The sequence below is a fragment of the Scophthalmus maximus genome, chromosome 13 (genome assembly GCF_022379125.1).
Source record: "Scophthalmus maximus strain ysfricsl-2021 chromosome 13, ASM2237912v1, whole genome shotgun sequence".
Taxonomy (NCBI): Eukaryota; Metazoa; Chordata; class Actinopteri; order Pleuronectiformes; family Scophthalmidae; genus Scophthalmus; species Scophthalmus maximus.
The window spans coordinates 14254686-14272379 of record NC_061527.1 but is presented as its reverse complement, the minus strand read 5'-3'; the positions used below and the strand labels follow the sequence as shown (position 1 = coordinate 14272379).

At 42.9% G+C, this 17694-nt stretch overlaps 3 protein-coding genes across 4 annotated transcripts; 2 read left to right on the top strand and 1 right to left on the bottom strand.

The window, feature by feature from the left end:
• The first annotated feature begins 52 nt into the window (after positions 1 to 52).
• On the top strand, positions 53 to 10546 carry si:ch211-221n20.8 (neurogenic locus notch homolog protein 2). Of its 2 annotated transcripts, XM_035648231.2 has the most exons (23): positions 55 to 304; positions 801 to 941; positions 1060 to 1120; positions 1223 to 1402; positions 1897 to 2022; positions 2265 to 2405; positions 2788 to 2913; positions 3268 to 3300; positions 3699 to 3821; positions 4026 to 4148; positions 4333 to 4455; positions 5790 to 5912; positions 6266 to 6388; positions 6871 to 6996; positions 7170 to 7298; positions 7432 to 7524; positions 8054 to 8149; positions 8375 to 8470; positions 8687 to 8782; positions 9049 to 9150; positions 9236 to 9341; positions 9638 to 9754; positions 10043 to 10546. In XM_035648231.2, the coding sequence occupies exons 2-23, from the start codon at positions 810 to 812 to the stop codon at positions 10119 to 10121; spliced, it is 2454 nt and encodes an 817-aa protein (XP_035504124.2). In that variant the 5' UTR covers positions 55 to 304; positions 801 to 809; the 3' UTR covers positions 10122 to 10546. The 2 variants fall into 2 exon arrangements, with proteins under 2 accessions (XP_035504125.2, XP_035504124.2); XM_035648232.2 differs by lacking the exon at positions 3268 to 3300 and having other exon boundaries at positions 53 to 304.
• Positions 10547 to 11149: 603 nt separating this feature from the next.
• LOC118318501 (cytochrome P450 2J4) lies at positions 11150 to 14567 on the bottom strand. Its single transcript, XM_035648234.2, has 9 exons — positions 14219 to 14567; positions 13752 to 13914; positions 13359 to 13508; positions 13093 to 13253; positions 12828 to 13004; positions 12363 to 12510; positions 12022 to 12209; positions 11798 to 11939; positions 11150 to 11409 (listed from the first exon to the last, which is right to left on the bottom strand). The coding sequence occupies exons 1-9, from the start codon at positions 14426 to 14428 to the stop codon at positions 11234 to 11236; spliced, it is 1515 nt and encodes a 504-aa protein (XP_035504127.1). The 5' UTR covers positions 14429 to 14567; the 3' UTR covers positions 11150 to 11233.
• Positions 14568 to 15548: 981 nt separating this feature from the next.
• LOC118318502 (cytochrome b-c1 complex subunit 6, mitochondrial) lies at positions 15549 to 17295 on the top strand. Its single transcript, XM_035648235.2, has 4 exons — positions 15549 to 15706; positions 16031 to 16063; positions 16589 to 16750; positions 17061 to 17295. The coding sequence occupies exons 1-4, from the start codon at positions 15662 to 15664 to the stop codon at positions 17091 to 17093; spliced, it is 273 nt and encodes a 90-aa protein (XP_035504128.1). The 5' UTR covers positions 15549 to 15661; the 3' UTR covers positions 17094 to 17295.
• The last annotated feature ends 399 nt before the right edge of the window (positions 17296 to 17694 follow it).

Here is a 17694-nt window from a genome sequence, read left to right as displayed (position 1 = left end):
TGGGGCATCCTCCTCCAGCAGCCCGCGGGCCTGTCCGCGGCAGCTTCTCTGCGCTGGTGTGGGATTTGTGGAATGGGAAGTTCCTGAACAGGATGTGGAATCACTGCTGCGGCGAACAGCCCCACACACACACACACACACACACACACACACACAGTCACACCGAGCTGGCCTTGCGGCTGCACGAACCCGCATCTGGAGAAGATAGGATTTTTTTTCTGGTGCCACATCTGGAAAATCTTCTTGTCTCCGTCTGTTTCCCGGCGCCCCGTTGTCTGTCCGCGGGTCTATCCAACCAGCCCGGGTAAGTTGACGAGAACGAGTGTGTTTCTTGAACTGCGCGTCTGTATCGCCCCATTAGTCTTTAGTGTTTGTGCCACCACAGTCCCTTTGCGTCGGAAGAGTGTCTCGTCGCTTTATCCACGAGGAAGTCTAAACTTGTCAGTGATGACAATAACTTGACATTAGACAAAATCCGTCTCACGTTGTTTAATCGTGTTGCTGTGTGTGTGTGAAGTGTGCTGGGAGTTTCTTTTGTTCAGTGCAGACAGCCCAGGGGGTTGATGTTCCCTTAATAACAGGGTGCCCTGACTCCTCTGTGTTGTTCTGCCTGCCCAGACATGCACTGTACGACTGGTTACTGCTGCACACAATCCATATGAGCGCAACTTCACTGTAAACCATTAAAGCTCTCATATCTCACTTATCAAACACTGTGATCTTCTTCTTTTTTCTTTTTGATGATAGCTCAGTAACCCCCCCCCCCCGCCCCCTCCCCCTCCTCCTCCTCTTTCCCACAGATCCAGGTGATGTCTCACCTGCGGAGTCTCCTGTCGGCCCTGCTGCTGCTGCTTTTGTCGGCGGCCGAACCTCTGAGCAGCCCCGAGGAAAATGCCAATGAAGTCCTGAAACACACAGAGGCTGCAATCGCAAAGAACGAAGTCAGTGACCGAGGAAATCCTCCTTGCTGTTAAAGAGTTTCTGCAATATTACAAAGTTCCCCTTTGGCGGGATGCATCAGTTAAACTCAATTTTTTTGCCATTTACTTTTCTTTACAGGTGATGGAGAATGCCATAGGGAATCTCAGTGAACCTACAACAAGCCACACCCCCTCCACAGGTGAGATTGTGTAATTTTTTCTTTCCTGCTATTTCCTATTTCCATTTTGTTTCTCCCAAAATTTCCCTTTTTTATTCTATCTCTCTCTCCCTCCTTTATAAGCGAATCCCTTGACTACCACGATGTCTCCGAGCGCCGGTCTTGTCCCTCAGTGTCCAGGAAGCCAGGTGATGCTGGAGAGCAGCCCCGGCTGTGGCTGTCCACCTGGCATGGTGAAGGTCGGTGACAACTGTACCTGCCCTGTGGGCTTCACTCTGGAGGAAGGGGCCGCAGAGTGTAAAGGTGAGATAGGACATGATCTGCTGCAGAAACCAGTGCTTAAAGGAAGGCGTCAAGCACAGGAACATTAATCAAATCATTGCTGCGTTCAATTTGACAAATCAGTGTAATTACTTTATTCAAATCAGGGCAGTGGAGTGCAGCCCCTTCTCTGCATTTTAAACCATTTTCTTTTGCCATCCAACTGGCAATTTTTTGCAGGAATTGAGCAATGAGATATGGTGCAAATGATGAATTATTTTCAAAATGTTTATCCTCTACAGGGAAGGAAAATATTTACTCTATGTGCGGATGTCGTGCCTTTAATTTGGAGAAAGTAACCAGGCATGAGAAAAGGCCTCCACTACTTTCTTCTTTCTGCAGCAAATATGCTTTAAATGTTACTGAGCTATACTAAGTACTGTCCATCTGTTTACCACGTGTTGCTACATGACACCAGAACATGTTTCACTGATTTCACACATAAGTGCAGTGAATTATTTCGCTCTACTCAACAGACATTGACGAGTGTGAAGGTGCGGGGCCAGGACCATGTGGTCTCCACGCCAGCTGCGCTAATACCCCCGGCTCTTACTCGTGTAGCTGTCTCCGTGGTTACCTGATGGGTGCTGGAGGTTGCCAGGGTTCGTCCGCATCTGTGTGTGTGTGTGTGCGTGTGTTCACATGTCTCTTAATGGTTATGAGGAATTATTTTTACTCAAAAACATCATTGTTAGGACGTTTGCTGTGTGTTTGTGTGGGAGAGAGAATGGACTGTACGTGTGCATGAGCATGTTGGAAGGATAGTTTCAGAAATATTAATCTGAGCCATCCAGCATGTGTAGAAGTAGGTTTTTGATGCATGTGCGCCCTTTTGATTTTACAGATATAGACGAGTGTGCTCTGGCTGCAGTGACGGGCTTGCAGGCCTGTCAGGGGGAGGCTGACTGCAACAACACGCCTGGTTCCTTCACCTGCTCTTGCCCTGCGGGATATGTATTTGCCCTAAATGGACAAAGCTGTGTAGGTGAGTCTGTTGTCATTGACTATGGGATGTGGATTTAACATGTACAAGAATTTTCAGAGCAGTGCTGTTGTTTCTCAAACAACATAACTGAACAAGAATTGGAAAATGCCTTTTATACAAATTGACAGAATAGCGAGCTGTTCAAATTTAAGAACACACAAAATCTTTTCCCTACTTTTGCCTATATTTAACCTCAATAATGAATCTAACCAAATGTCAAACTGCAATGTACCAAAAACATATGAGAGAAAAAAAATTCCTTGAAGCACCCAGGGAGGTAAGACGGTCCGGCCATAACAGGTTAACCTCTGTAACTTCCCCAACGCTGACGAATCCCTACGAGCATAAAGGCTTCTATTTGATTGGTTTCTCCCCACTGCAGATGTGGATGAGTGCAGCTTCGAGGAGCAGTGTCGCCGGGAGCTGGGAAACGTGTGTGTGAACACGCCTGGCAGCTTCATGTGCCAGTGCCAGCCGGGCTTCAGAGCGGAGGCGCCCGCCTGCGTTGGTGAGTCTGTGGTTAAGCCTCGCCACAGCAGGATTAGACTGATGTCCAGATTTGACCTGGTATTGTCATGTTTTCACATTTTCCTGAGGTTCCACTCAGAGTTGATAACTCGTGCTGACAGGAAGGAAGTCATTTCAGGAATAGTGAGCTTTAATCTGCTTTGCTTTGCTGCTCGCCTGCTTCGTTCCTCTTTGCTTTTGTGTCCCACACCCTCTTTTTGGTTTCTTTTATTTGTCAATAACAAATTCCTCTATTGTTCTCCAAAATCTTTCAGAATTTACATCATTTCCTGTTTTACACCTCACCTCTGTTCTTTCTGTGACCCCTGCACTTCTGGTCTCTGGTCCTCTCTAGGTCCTGTGTGTCCAGAATACACCGTATGTCAAGGTATGACGTGCTGGCCATGTTTAACACATGCCGCTTGCCAAATAATGCGTTCAGAGTCTTTGGAAATGGTCATCTTCATAGAAGTTTTGATATATGTCATTATTTTTCATGATTTATTTATTTCATATTTCCACAAAATGTCCCTTTTGAAAGTAATAAAGGGTTCAAACTGGACAAAGGGGAATAAAAGATCTAGAAAAAGACAATGTCTTATATAACAGAAACTATTGAAGGGACAAAATCCCCCTCCACTTATGTCTAATAAGGACTTGAGTGAGGTTTGGTGGCATGAGAATGCTTTGGTGAATCTCTCGCTTGAAGTAAAATGACAAATAAGTCAACGGAAAAGGATGTATACTGTAAATAACACTTTCTTCTCCGTCTCCTCTCTGTCCCAGATGTGGATGAATGTACAGAGAGTCCTGCGGCGTGTGATGGTCAGGGTGTGTGTGAGAACACGCTTGGCAGCTATAAGTGTGTTTGTCAACCAGGTTACCGGGGAAACGGCACACACTGCGAAGGTAAGCAATCAGTGCTGACGTCGCTCCGTGGGAAAACTGGGGTTTCCTGTAGATGGGGTCAGTTCCGTGTGTGCTTGTATTTTAATGCTTGCTTTTATGCCTTCCATTAAAATCCCGAATGGGAGAACAACATTCATTGAATAGAAAAAACGATTGGATTTGAAATTGATAATTGAATAAATAGCATGTGCTCTGTCTATCCAGATGTGAATGAATGTGCATTTGGTGGTCACGGGTGTGATATCAACGCTCGGTGTGGCAACATCATTGGCTCATATTTCTGCCAATGTTACCAGGGCTTCAATGGAGACGGACACTCTTGTTTTGGTGGGTAAGCAGCGAGTGTGTGTGTGTGTGTGTGTGTGTGTGTGTGTGTGTGTGTGTGTTTTCCATATGTGCATCCCACGAGTGTTGCTCAGTGTCGTTAAGTGTCTGAAAGTTAGACTTACTTCCAAACAATTCTTGTCACGTGCCAGCAGCACCAGTCCTTCACGATTGTCCTTGTTCACAGACGTGGATGAGTGTGCTTTGAACAACGGCCAGTGTGAACACAACTGCACCAACGAGCCAGGAGGGTACAGCTGCCAGTGTGCCTCCGGTTACCAGTTGGACCACGTTGGACACAACTGCACAGGTAAAACACAGGTCGGGAGCCGGGTGTTGTTGATACTGATAAATCTTCACATCATCAGATACAGAATAATGTTATTATTCACTTGGTCACCTGATGAATTTTAAGTCCAATCTTTTTCTCTCTTTTAGCTAGGTTATGGTCCTTACCAACTCTTGAGTGAAATATCTCGCTCCCTAGTTGTTAGATACTCAAACTGTGCCTGTCTGCCATTTGTTGCTAGACCGGTATTGTACAGTGGGTTCTTAAAGCATTTTCAGAACAGAAGAAAATGATGCTGTGGAATAGTGATAGTGAAGTAAAGTTATAGGTTAACTAACAACAATTTATGTACAAGGCACTGAAACTCACTTAAAAGCTCGGAGAAGCCGTGGATTCCGCTGATAATCTTTAGGTTCAACACTATGAGCTATGATTTTCACATTGTCACAAAAATACTGGTTATATTCTGATTATGGCTGCTTATTTACAGGATGAGAGGTGAAAGTAAGTTGTGGTCACAGGCAGAAACATAATTTTGTGCTTGCAGAGAAAGAAAACTGCTAGTTGATCTGAACATGGATTTAAACATTCAGATTAAAAAAACACCTTTGCAAATGTTTTTATGAGGAAAGAAATAGATACAACATGTTTGTAAGTGGGGCAACTTGCCAGTGCCATTCAAAACATGCTAAAGATAGTTAATGGACTGCACTTATATCAGACGTTTCTATGAACAAAGCTCGATTTGTGTCTCATTCTCCCATTCACACAGCAATTCAAAGTGTTGGTCGGCCAATTGTGAGCAAATTGAGTTGAGTGTCTTGCCCAACAACACATTGACATATGGACAGGAGGAGCCGGGGTTCGAAAAGAAGCAGGCTGTGATGAGTGGATAACCCAAGTACCTGCTGTTCTACAGACACAGGAGGCTGCAGAAGTGTGATTCCATAGTTTAGATGTTACTATACAGCAGAGAAATTGTAACCAACTTGAATTACTTTTGCAGCCTGTGAAAGAATTTATAGACTGTGTTCCTGTTTACAAGATTAGCCCTTATCCCCAACTTGCACTCAGGTGGAGGGGACTTCAAAATCACTCTGCTGCTCATCAGTAGAGGGCAGCAGAAGGGTTCGAGTCTCCCTGGACCAGTGCATCCTCCTCAAAAGACAGTGCCACTTTTGAGCCATTGACCAAACAAAATTGCCTCTTATAAACGTGTCTCTGTTGCAAACCCCACTCACCTGGCGCTCCAAGTGCCAGGATGAAATGCAAATAGTGTGAGCTCAATGAGCCCTTACACTGAGCTGTGTTTGGTCGTGACAAAAGAGTGTAATGTTTGTCTCTGAATCCCCCAGATGTGGACGAGTGCTCAGCGCTGAATGGGACCTGTGAGCAGGTTTGCGTCAACTCTCCTGGGTCGTTCCAGTGCTCCTGCAAGCCAGGCTACCAGCTGCACATCGATGGCCACACCTGTGTGGGTCAGTCACTCGCCCACACTCGTTCACTTTCCACTGTTGTCTGCTCACTCATTTCCCGTCAATTAAACAGGATGAGCATCGGCCGTTTACCAGCATGCAGATGAAGTAAAAAAAACAAAACATCAATAAGTTATCTCACTCTCTCGGTTTGTGTCAGTTTGTGTAGAAACGTCTTTTCTGCCCTGACCTATGTGGGTCCCCTAAGAGCACATTTTGGAGGATTAGTGAGATTACAAAAGACAGACTCAGTTAGGAATATGTTGCACAGGAGAAAAATAGGGTCTAAAAATATGTTTACCTTGTGTCTGTGTGTGTGTGTGTGTGTGTGTGTGTGTGTGTGTGTGTGTACTCAGACATTGATGAATGTAAACTGCAGAACGGTGGCTGCTCCCACACCTGCACCAACTCTCCGGGAGGACACGTTTGCCATTGCCCTCCTCCTCTGCTTGTAGACACGGACAACCTCACTTGTAGCAGTAGGTTTCTCATTCAACAGTCAACATTACATTCTTTTGAGGTTTAATGTATATTCCTGTCAGATTGAAATTGGAAAACGTGATGTTTCAAATGCTCCTCAAACAGAATAGACTCTTTAACAAAGTCTGGGCCGTACCTTCTATTGCTGTACATTCCCTATGATCATCAGTGAACCTTGAATTAGAGATTTCCCTTTGGAAATCCCACAAACAATCGTTTTGTGGAACTATGTGTTTCTAAGGACCCTTTGTTTCTAAGGACTGTTTTTAAAATATGTCATATAATGTGATGATTCATATACCACAAAGTAGTGCTAATCTGCCAATTTATTCTCAAGTATAAAATGATTAATTTAACATAAAGATGGTTTGCTATGATATAAGACATATAGCAGTCGAGAATATCACAATTTAGAAACTGAAAACATTATTACAATCTGTAAATATTCTTTGTTAAAATCCTCTCTCTTTCACTTGAGCAGATATTACATCTTGCAAGCTGAGAAATGGCGGCTGCGACCACACATGCACTGTGCAGGCTGAGGGCCACGTCCAGTGCAGCTGTCGGAGCGGCTGGAAGCTGGCCGAGGACCTGAGGAGCTGCGTGGGTGAGGCCTCATTTTGTCTCCTCACACCAACACCTCTGTTAATTTGGAGCTCTGTTCTGTGGCTTTGTATATATTTAGGCTTGCCTGGTTTCTCTGGAGACAGACTCCTATAGATTGTTTTGCTGTGCTGTAGTGTCCAACTGTTAAACGCTCTCTCCGTCTTTTGTCTTGAGACGTGAACGAGTGCGGGGACTTTACAAACGGAGGTTGCGTGCAGCTCTGTGTGAACCATCCCGGTGGGTTCACCTGCACCTGCAGGGAAGGGTATGAAGTTCGAACCGATGACCACACCAAATGCCAGCGTGAGTCATCTCGTGCAGCTATTACGATGGATCCTGCAGGCAACATTGTCAGCATAAGAGACTCTTTAAATCAACTTTATACATGATTTATAAATAAAATTCTATGATTGCTAATATGACTCCGCTCTTGCAGCCGTGTGTAACCCTCCCTGTCACAACTATGGAGTATGTGTGGCCCCAAACAGCTGCGACTGTCCTCCGGGATACCCTGGGGTGGGCTGCTCAGGTACAAACTTTCACTGCTGTACATTGATTCTTATTATCTGACAACAGAAGTATGATATGATGTTCCATCATCAAAGAAGGGAGAGACCGAAATTTCATCCTTACTCACAGATGAAGAGAGACAAAACATGATATTAGCAACATGTTTGGCATGATGAGCTGGGAGATCTTTTCACTTGTATGGCCTGCCTTGAAAACTACTGCAGTGACCAAAAAACAAGACTCAAATGTATAGAAACATATATTATATGTTACACTCACATAGTTTTGCCAGTACTATATGTAGTAGTGAAGAGAAGCCTTAAAAAAAAAAAGCTAAAGGTTTCACAGGTATATAAACCCTGTAGATTTCATTTGCGTGTGTCTGCGCTTCATTTGCCCACGTTGCTCAGTGTGGTATTGAGACATGTGCTTTTTCAAGGTTGGTGATTATAGCACGCTTGTGGGGACAATCCAAAACCTTGCATTGCTGTGAGAGATGGATGGATGGAGGAAATGTAAGGAGATCCGTGTTGGTTTGTGTGTTTCAGCCATGTGCTCACCGCCCTGTGCCCATGGAGGCACCTGTATGCGCTGGGACAAGTGTTTGTGTTCCCCAGGTTGGACGGGAGCAGGCTGCCACGCAGGTAAATCCCCTCTGACACAATGGTTGATGAAGACTGCCCCACATTTGTAGATACTAGCCCTCTCGAGATAGTATCTGTAAACACAGAGATATGTGTTAGAAAATCTGATTTGTGTGCACCGACTCACACTTTTTCCAACTTTACTCTTCTAAAAATGTGTCATGCCTTTTTTTTAAACACCAAATTTCTACACATGTTAATGACTTTTCGTCATGTCCTTGTCAGCGGTGTGTGAGTTGCCCTGTGCAAACGGCGGTCGCTGTGTGTCGCCTGATACCTGCCAGTGTCCCTCTGACTACACCGGTCGGCAGTGTCTTTTGCGTGAGTAGCAAAACTTCCAGCACAGGAGACATCAGTTTCGCCTGTTGCTATATGTCAATCATTTGCCTCCAGGATTATTAGCAGCACTGCCTGGTAAAATGTTGGTTATACTATGATGGTAAAACTAAAACGCAAGATAGGTTATGTGTGTGTGTGTGTGTGTGTGTGTGTGTGTGTGTGTGTGTGTGTGTGTGTGTGTGTGTGTGTGTTTTGTAGCCCTGTGCACTCCTGCCTGTCAAAATGGGGGAAGATGTGTGGATGTCAACAAATGTGCGTGTGTTGGTGGATGGCAAGGAGCTCGTTGCCAGATAGGTGAGATTCCACACACTCATTATCACCGCATCTGTCCATAAGCGGAAGGCCTCATATATGTTAAATAGAACCACATCACCTTTAATTGCTTATGCTATGATGAGGTACATGAATTTGTTCTTGGATTGCGGATGGAGACTTCAAAACAATAAAATCACACTGAAAATGTGTATATGATATATATCCTTATGTTTGCTTTGGTCTCCGAGGTGAGGAGACGAGTGTGTTGTAGAGATGAGCTGTGTTTCCTCTTACGTCTCCCTCAGAACCTGTTCAGTGTCAGAAACCCTGTAAGAATGGTGGAGTGTGTGTGGGCCTCAACAGGTGCCGCTGCGCCAAAGGATTCACTGGAAACCTCTGTGAAACAGGTCAGTGTGTGTGTGTGTGTGTGTGTGTGTGTGTGTGTGTGTGTGTCTAACCCCTCTTGACTCTTCTTGTGTGCTGCGTCTGTAGCGGTGACCACCCCCTGTGTGCCACCCTGCCAACACGGTGCCACCTGCAGTCCTCACAACACGTGCACCTGTCCAGAGGGCACTGCAGGCCTGCGCTGCGAAAGACTGTAAGTGTGGATAACAACAGCAGCAGGAACAGAGTCACAAATATCACCCATTATTTCTGTGTGGTCTTAAGTTAGTGTTGACCGAACTACAAATCATCGTGCTCTCGTCAGTGATTGTTTTCCTTTGTCAGACCCATAGTTTAAGTGACAGCGTACATTTTGTCATGTAAAGGTATTTTTCCCTTTAAATCAGTGTTTACCAGTTTAAAATTAAAAATGTGAAGGTTTGGGCAAAAAAAAGAGTTGTCATGTAATTACAATACTGTACCTTTTGTGTGTTTGTGTTTGTTTTTAAGGACGTGTCCTGTGGTCACCACGGTGGTCAGCATGGCTCGAGCGGTGAGAAAGGCGTTCAGGGAGAGTTATGTTGACCGTTGTGGACCCCTGGGAGTTAAACTTTGCACAAAATACAGGTTAACGGTTTTCCTTTTGCATCCTCCAGCACTACATAGTTCATGAAGTGGTTTTCATCTGGTTGTGGTGCCAATGAAATTACTTTTAGACTAAACATGTCATAAAAATACTGAGAAATGGTTTCCCAGTTTCTTGAAAAGCTATGCCATTAAATAAATGTAAGATGTGTGTCACATTAGAATTTGTTGGATCATAGTTAAGCCATTTGTTAAAAAGGTTAAATTTGATCATAGTATAATAACAGTACAATGTGACAAAGGTGTGTCTGCTTTGTGGTTGGTTTCCAGGATGAACCAGGCCCGTGTGTACCTGCAGGCTTACAGGGTGGGCTACAAAATCCAGTGTCCAGAGAGGAAGGGCAGATGAGGGGTGCTGTCTCAAAGCCCCTGGTCATGAGGAAATATCACTGCTACAACATTTTAGGCAACAGAAAGAATTTAAAATGAGACAGTGAGTAAACTGTAAAAAATTAATGTAACCAAATATATTTGTGATATATGTTGACAGCTGTCTTTGTCTCACACAATCATATGTTATTTTGCATTTCATGAGAAAAAATCCTTAGTATATAAAATGTATAATCGATTTTTTTATTTGTAATGTTTATATATGGCAGCTGGAAGTGGTTAAAAGTTCACTTATTGTAGTTTTTCCAAAAATGTGTTGATATTATTAAGATTGCCCCAGGACTCTTGTCAATGATTGTCTAGTAATAATGACATTCAGTGAAAAGTCGTACTGAAAGAGTTCAGTTCAAGGAATATTCCCAATAAAGAAACACACAATTTTGAGGGGGTAGTTGACTTCAAACTAGAATTAGTGTGTGAATGACAGGACACAACTATTTCATGTGATCGTCCTGCTAAACAACAGAAGTACTTGGTCTGCTTTCGTGCATTACTTTTAGTTTGAAATGGCATAAAAGAAAAGCCGTGTGTGACTGTTAAGCATATTTCTTATCGTCATACTACTGATATGAACCCTCTTATCTCACACACAGTCCCGTGACCTTGCAGTTCTCAGAAATGTTATTTTCAGGTAAAACAGAGGCAGGTCAAAGGTCACTGCCTGGCATACTTTGTAATCTGTAGATGCTGGAGTACTTGTCCTCCTACAGGGTTTTACAGACCAACATATTCTTATTCACACATAAATGACAGTGTGAAAAACATGTTAATATGGTTGGACCATATCTACAGACTGACCTCCAGGGATCGAATGTTATGTAATTTGAAAACGGAGAATATATGCTGGAATTAGAATGATCTGCCTGCAGAAGCATCAATTCCAGCTAATGCGTAAAGTTAGCTAGAACAGGAGCCATAAGAAATGATGTAATTATTGCAGCTTCACGATGTGCACTAGTCCGCCAATAAAACCACGACATGCGATCAATGCGTCTGAAGAGCTTTATGAGGATGCTTCAAGTATATCCCCATTAATGTTCTGAATCACAACCCGAGGAGGAGTATAGCTGCTTAACGTAGTGTGGCACAGATTTCATAGTGGCTGGGTGAGAGAATGACGCTAACGCGGGGCTTTAGCACAGGCTCCACCCCGGGAGGCATGCAGAAGGTGAAGCGCTGCATGAGGGAGGTGAAGAAGAGGAAGAGCTCCATCCTGGCCAGATTCTCCCCGAGACACACCCGCTTACCTGCAGGCAAAATTCACAACCACGATTTAATGGAGCTAGGTCAAAACATAAATTAAATATACTTTGCTGCCTTTTGCCATTTTACACAAACTCTTTGGGAGTAGCTGCATATGTCAAGAATAAAATGTATAAAACCTGTGACTACAGAGGAAGCAGCACAAAATTGCCTCAAGTGATGTCATACGATTCGGCATTGGTTGATTCAAGCAACGCTGGTTGGAAAAAAAAAACAAATATAGAGGTGTGTTTGAGTTCGAAAGAAAGTTTATGGTTCGAGGTGGCATTAGCCGACGCTCTGGTTTTAACTATCCCTAGTGAGACGGTTATAGTAAAATGACCTGTTCAATCTCATCCTTGACATTAAAATGTTGTGGGAAAAGGTACTTGCCTGCAGAGAAAGGGACAAAAGCATCTCTCTTCACAAATTTGCCCTCCTGGTTTAGAAAGTGTCCTGGGTTAAAGACGTGGGGTGTCTCCCACTGGGTCTTTTCGAACAGCACCGAGGTCAAATTGGGAATAATCGTAACACCCTGAAAATGGGATTGTTATGAATTCATTGAAGAGCAACCGTACGTGTGATGGAACAAGACAACGTGCAGTGTAAGAACTGACCTTTGGGACAGTGTAGCCTCCCAGCTTGAGGTCTCTGTTGGTGATGTGAGGCAGACTGAGAGGAACTATGTTGCCCATCCTCTGGACCTCGTGGATGACAGCGTCAGTGTAGGGCAGGTTTGCACGGTCCTCCATGCTCGGCTGTCTGGACTGTCCAATCACTCTGTCTATTTCAGCCTGGACTTTTTCTGTGGAACATGAAGGCGGAGAAGGGACCAGAAAATGGGTCTCTCAGTAACAATGAGACTTGATGAGGGTCAGTCAGATGGTGAGGGTCAACAAGTTGGCAAATGTTCCAGCAAACAGCAAATAACTTCTTTTCCACATCCGTGTGGTCCTACCCTGAATCTCAGTGTACTTTGCCATGTAGAGAAAAGCCCAGCGCAGGGTGGTCGATGTGGTCTCAGTGCCAGCACCAAACAGGTCAAACGAACACATCACCAAGTTGTCCTCATGAAAACCAGCATCCACTTCACCGTCCTTCTTGTTCTAATGGTATTTAATGTTCAACATTTCAAAAATACACATTGTCATATTAGTCAGACTATGTAACTGTCTAAAACCCTTTATTTTAGGACTGTGTTTAAATGGCTGCATTTATCATTACTATTATTATTTCCTCGGTTTCCTCCATTAATCTGTCAATCAAGCACTTAGTCAATGAAATTTCAAAGAGCTAAACCTCAAAGATATTCTGTTTACTATCACGAGACAATAACTGAAATAACTGAAAACAATGAATTGATTTTAGTCATATTAGCCCTTCTCATTTCGATTATCTATTTGCTTCTAGTTTGTCCACCTACCCGATGAATCTCATTCAGGTAACAGTCGATGAAGTCTCTGGGCTCAGAGGGGTCCCAGTCTTTCTTGTGCTGATTGATTTCTATTTTCATAAACTTGAATATTTCACCATAAAGCTTTTGGAGGGTGCGGTGTCGGCCCGGCAAACGTCTCATCAGCATGGGGAACTCATTGTACAGCTGTCAATGAATTGATTAATAGCAATGAATCAAATCCACAGTACAAGTCAAAGGCTTTCTTCAATACTGGAGATTTCGAAATCAGTACCTGTGCCCAAATGGAGCCCTCAATTTGAGTTCCTTCATCGATCATTTTAATCAAAGTGAGAAACTTCTCATCGTCGTACTCAAAGCGGTGACCAAAAATCAGGGAGCAGATGATGTTGGAGACAGCGTTGTTCATAATGAGGTGTGGATTGAAGGGTTTGCCTGGATAGGTGATCATGTCGCATATCAGAATAAAAAAAATACTCTTACCAAATTTCACTTCAGTTCACAACATTTCAGTAGGGATTTATGAATTAGATTCTTTACCTTTATGATTAGCCATCTCTTTGGACATGTAATTAAATTCGTCCTGTATGGTTGATTCCAGGGATTTCTTGCCAAGTCCAAAGTATTTGAGAGTGAAGAGGGCAAATCGCCTTTGCTGTTTCCACATATATCCATTATTGAAAATAATACCTGATGAGAAAAGTGGGATTTAGACTCAGCTTGTGATATAAATTAGTTCACAGGGTTTGAAACAGTCTTGGCAGAGTTGGAAAAATCTCAGTAATTTATGTTGAATCTATCACAGGATCTTTTTCTCCATTTCAAATAATGTAACTATTTTTCCTAATGAGTCAAAACTGTCTATGAACTGCTGCAGCCCTAGTGTTGGAAGTAGGTAATCTTAAGGCTAAAAGGTTAGAAACATTTCTTTACCCAGGTCGGGGAGCACATCAGTGTGGATCGGAAATAATGGTCGGTCAACCAAGATGTCTCCTTTGGTGAGCAAACCTTCTTGCAGGGCATTGAGGCCATTCAACACCACGATCCACGAAGAGCCCATTTTCAGACTGTACACATTCCCATACTTCTCTGCTAACTGCCACAAGAACAGATTAACAAAAAAGGCAGATGTGAAGCCTTCACCTTGAGTAATTTGAGTAAATAGCAGGCTGCTGCGAAATTTAAATGACTTATTTTTAAATATATTTGTTTGTTAGAGACAATTTGGCAATGTGTTTTTTTGTTTAGCATTGATCTGAACATTTGGAAGGCTCTACAGAAATAATTTCATTCTGATCAGAATTGTGCCTCTTTCACATTACCCCTCACACGTTTACTGTGCAAAGAATTAAGTTGTCCCTGAGCAAATTCATTTGAAAATTCTATCATCGCACACTTACCTCAGTCATGTCTTTATGTGCATTGTTAAAGTCTACGGAGAACAGGGTCCCCACAAGAGGAAGAGCCCAGGGTCCTGGAGGAAAGCTGCTGGGCCGACGGTTCTTTAAATATGTTGCTATCACCAAGAAGACTAGAGTGAAGACAAGCAGACTGCGGCTGTCCTGCCACGACCACACAGAGGATAGTGACACACAAAAGAATCGGTCCATCCTCACTACCTGCTACCACTGGGTCCACTGGGAAAACTGCAGTGATCCCGATAGGTTTTCTAGTTTTACATTCACCTTATCACAGAGGTGACAAAAACAGATTTCCCCTCTATATACTGTGATATAGAGCAGGGTTTATGACTGAGTTGTGATTGGCTGTTTCCTGGCAGTTCAAACAAGAGGCAAAACGTCTTTCTAAGCAGATCAGTGGGTGGAGGGTCATCGTCACTGTCCGATTAAACACTCCTATTTCCAAAATCAGCTTCTCTGGAACTTTTCAGAAGGAGTCCTCCTCACATGATTATTACGTGCTTGTTGTGTTATGTAACAGTTCCATAATAATTTACAGCCTATTTAACTGGTTTTACATGCCAACATCTTTATCCTTTGCCCTACTCTGTGTACATTCACTGTTAAAAAATACAATTCATGTCCTTTTGATGTATTTTAACCTAATATCCACACTGACTGTACAAGCTATTAGACGCATACATGGGACATGAGGATAAAAATGACACACTAGACATTTTTGAATTGCATTATGCATTTTACTTTCATGAAAGAAAGGAAATCTATGAATTGTGTAAGTGTCTATTAAATTCCACAGATCCTATTAAAATTGATGCCAGGCATAAATATAGGTCTCAAAGCCCATTTTGGGGAGGTGAAATGATTAAATAAAACAAATGCAAAGTTGCATGTTATAAAAGAAAACAAATATATCACTTTCTCTCTCTCTCTCACACACACACACACACACACACACACACATACACACACATACAATAAAGGCATATACTTTAGTAGCAGATCCATCCATCCATCCATCGTCTACCGCTTTATCATTTAAGGGTCTGTTTTACTACTTCTTTTAAACACTGGATGGCAGTATGCATGTAGTTTCGTAATTTTTACCAAGAGGAAGTAGACGATTTTACTTCAAAATAAACCACAAATTCTTTAGCCCGTTGTGCCTCTGTACAGTTTGTATGATATAATAAAGTGGGTCTCAAGTTAATCGCCACTAACTGGGTGGTTTGTGTATTAAAAAAATGTACTTTCATTATAATTCCCAACGATTGTGTGGGGTTTGTTTTGGTTTTGTTGTGAAAGGTCAAAAACCGGAAACGGCACGTAATGTTTTCGCTGTCTTATTAGCTCGCGTGACCGGTCGTGTCCTCCAACGCTCGCGAATTGAGATCGGGTCATCTCAGGACAACAATCACAACAGTCATGGTTTTCGAGGAGAAGATGATAATGAACGGAGAGCCCGAGGATGTTAGTTGATTTCACACCTTCAACACGACTCCGCTACGCAAGTAGCGTTTGGTTGTCTCCGCTTGCATGCTAACACAACACGGCTAACCAAGCTACGCGAACAGTTAGCCGGTGCTAGCATTAGCCACCGTTAATGTGCTAGTTGTCGTCCAGAAATATGATGAAGCTAACTCGTGTATCCGGATCATAACACTCTAACTCATCGGCTGTAATGTCTTTTTACCCGCTGTCGATGGTTGAGTGTTGATGCAATTACCACAGCTCCCAGCTGTCCAGTGGCTAGGAGTGAATGATGTGGATGTGCTTGTGCTTTGACTGTTTCAGGAGGAGGAAGAAGAGGAGGAGGAAGACATGGTGGTATGTTCCTCATTATATGTCAACCAGTTCTCTTAGATTTGAAGAAGCTGGATTAAAAAGCCAGTGGAGTGTCATGACAAGGTTTTTTTTAAGCTGTGTGAAGACTCCTCTTCATGAGCAGTTAACCAGAGGTGGGGTTGTTTCAGGCTCCATCCATCTCCAGCCCCTCTTCTTTGGACCACATCTGTAAACACAACTCATTTTCTCCCCCCTTCATTTCAAAGAAATGTCTTTTCACTGAGCAATTCCAAACTCCACACATTTTTGATATACTACTACACATTGAAGGGATAGAAAGTCAGAAGTTGCTGTGGGTAATAATTGTATGTGTCTTTGAGGGAATTAAGCTCTTTGAAACCCACCAGCGCATTCATCTTCTCGGTTTATCACAATACATTATTTTCAATATTTACTTTTTGCTGTTAAATATCCTTGGAGCTACTGAGTGTACATCTGATCATCTGTTGAATGTGTATCTACTATCGACGGACATTCTCCGGTAATGCTGTGGTCCTCTTTTTTCAGGATCCCATGGAAACGATGCGACAGAAGTGTGAAGAGATCGAGCACTGCGTCCACACACGGGAGCGTCTGGAGCAGTGCGAGAACAGAGTTGGCTCTCGGTCCGCGACGGAGGAGGACTGCACTGAGGAGCTGTTTGACTTCCTGCATGCCCGGGACCACTGTGTAAGTGTGACATGCACCATTTGGGCCAAGCAATAAATGATACAATAAAGCAGTCCATATACACGAGTTGTTATTATATTAGTAATTTTGTTGTCAAGTAACAGCTTAGCTTGCACTATTTTTGCCAACATTTGTTAACAAAGCCGCATGTAGTAGTGGTATACTACAAAGATGTAGTTAAGTAAAATCCCCTTTTACAGCACTTTTGGGTTTTCTTTTAAGAGCTATTTAAGGCTCTTTAGTTTCCCTTACCTTCCCCTCTTTGCAGTATGTTTACATAAATGAATGTCCTCTCTTGTCCTCTCTCTAGGTGGCACATAAACTGTTCCATTCTGTCAAATGAAATCCTGCCGGATTGTTGCACCGCTGGCTGATGGCATTCTTCTAATATTGTATCTTGAGGAGAACATGGTTTTAAATCCATCCATATGTGGATCTGCTCTAAGTGTATACTATGTTGTATCTGCTCATGTGAAAAACAACTAAATTATTTAACAAGGTAGTGTAAGTCAACGACCATTAAAGTGGATGGCTTCAAAACCTTACCCAGTGTCACAAGTTTATTGTATGACCCATAGAATCAATAGAAATTTGTGAATAATTCTTGTCGTGCTGAAACACTGTTAAGCTGATTCGTGACATGATTTATTGACAGTTTCTTTCTTTTTTTAAATGGTCTGTAATTCAAAGCACTTTATCATTACACATGGAAACCAAGAAAGGTCGATAGAATAAAATAGTAATATATATCAAAATGATTAAATGTTAAAATAGTCTACAACAGGTCAAAAGCTATCAGTTCAGGAGGATGGACAGATCCATCGGCACAGCTTGTTACCAACACAGTCCTCTGCTGTCACCCTCAGGACAAATACAGTAACAGCAGGCAAGATGGCTTACCCAGATGTGTCTCAAGACATGTGAAATGTCTTCCATTTATACAT